This window comes from Myotis lucifugus, unplaced genomic scaffold, assembly GCF_000147115.1.
Source record: "Myotis lucifugus unplaced genomic scaffold, Myoluc2.0 scaffold_136, whole genome shotgun sequence".
Lineage (NCBI taxonomy): Eukaryota > Metazoa > Chordata > Mammalia > Chiroptera > Vespertilionidae > Myotis > Myotis lucifugus.
In genome coordinates, this window is record NW_005871184.1 from 1,017,763 (window position 1) to 1,019,420 (window position 1,658).

General features: G+C 56.8%; 1 protein-coding gene across 1 annotated transcript in view; it reads right to left on the bottom strand.

The window, feature by feature from the left end:
- LOC106698092 (C-X-C motif chemokine 6-like) overlaps positions 1-998 on the bottom strand; it is a 2,553-nt gene extending 1,555 nt beyond the window's left edge. The window contains exons 1-3 of the mRNA XM_023758661.1: positions 828-998; positions 533-671; positions 329-412 (exon numbers count right to left, since the gene is read on the bottom strand). Coding sequence (XP_023614429.1) covers positions 329-412; positions 533-671; positions 828-936 — 332 coding nt within the window. The 5' untranslated portion in view covers positions 937-998. The remainder of the gene's footprint in view (positions 1-328; positions 413-532; positions 672-827) is intronic.
- Between the last annotated feature and the right edge of the window lie 660 nt (positions 999-1,658).

Below are 1,658 nucleotides of genomic sequence, written 5' to 3' on the forward strand. Positions count from 1 at the left end.
TTCCCCCCCCCCCCCCGCCTTGACAAGCCCCTGCCCTCCCTTACCCCCCCAGTGTCTTATGTCCATTAGTTGTGGTTATATGGATGCATACAAGTCCTTCGGTTGATCTCTTACTCCCCTCCCTCCTGTCCCCCAACCCTCCCTGGCCTTCCCACTGCAGTCCGACAATCAGTTTGAGGCAGCTCTGCCACTGTATTTATTATTGCCGAACAACCTTTTAAAGAGGTCTGGGATGTGGTAGCCAAGCCTATGCATAGAATAAGGACCTTGAAAAGGCTACACTCCGAGAGAGAAGACTAAAAACCACCAAGATCAAAGCCACAGCTACCTGTTCAAAAACTTCTGGATGATTTTCTTGACCACGTGGGCTTCTGGGTCCAGACAGACTTTGTTCCCCTTCTTCATGATGGCTCTGCAGGAAAAAAAAAAAGGAGGGGCGGGGGGAAAGGATGCGTCCATGAGCCACAGGAGCTGAAGACCCAGGCCAAGGTCACAGTGGACACCGGGGACACCGCAGTGCAGTAGGACTTACATAATTTCCACATTGGGGCACCCTGGGCCTGCGGGGACCATCTCCAGGTGACGGATCATTTGGGGACGAATCCTGTGCGTGGGGTTTAAACACACACAGCGCAGCTCGGTCACTATGGCCCCGGAGGGACCAGCTGGGGCTGAAAGAGAGACACCGTTATGAGAAAGGTTGCAGGAAAAACAACTCCCGCCAGCATGGCCCGGGACACTTCCCCGCGCTCCCCCTGCTGAAGCAGCCGCTGCAGAGGCTGGGGCTCCTCGCTCTGCCCGGCGCGTCCCTGGCTGCGAGCACTCACCGCTGGCCAGGGGCCCTGGCAGCGTCAGCAGCATCAGCAGCGCCAGCAGCGCGCACAGCGATCCAGACCGGCCCGGGAGGCTGGCGGCTTGGCGCGGCAGGAGATTCATAGCGGCGTGGAAGCAGCGGCGAGAGGCACGGATTCTGGAAGGAGGAGATGCCGGGATTTGAAACTCCAGCGCACTGTGGTCCCAAGCCAGCGCATCCCTTATATTGGCATTCGCCCCTTCCTCCAGGCAGGAAACTCAAGCTTTGGGATGCTTGGGGAAATTCCCTGGGCTGAGGCGGGGGGTGGGGGGGGGGGAGTGGGGGGGTGGGGGGGAGTGGGGGGGGTGGGCGGGGGGAGGGGCGGTGTAGGAGGTTTGGGGGAGGAAATGGGCAGTGAGAGTGGGCAGGAGGGTAACTGAGAGGAGTTGCTTGCACCCCATGCGTGGAGCATGCGGTAACTTGGGCCCTGCAGGAGAGGAGCAATCCAGCGGAGATTTCATCTTTGGGGTCAGCCAGGGCTGGCAAAGACCAGCTTCTGGGGAGCAGAGCCCCCTAGGAGGTGCACCTCATTACCAACTATGAGGAGACTGGACCAAAGTAGCAGGAGGTTTGACTTTAGAAAAAATTATCATCATCCTTAACTCTATGTATTATCAAGAATGTAGGCGTGATCAGACTGCGCGACACGAAAGCCTACTCTTCTCCTTGCAGCGGACATTCTAGGTTCTCAAATGAGTTTATTTCTTTGGACTTCAGCCAGCTTTAGAAGGCAAGATATATGGTGAAAGTGTCTGTACTTCCACTTTTACTCAGTGGCAGGAATAGGCTGGCAAATCAAGTCTGC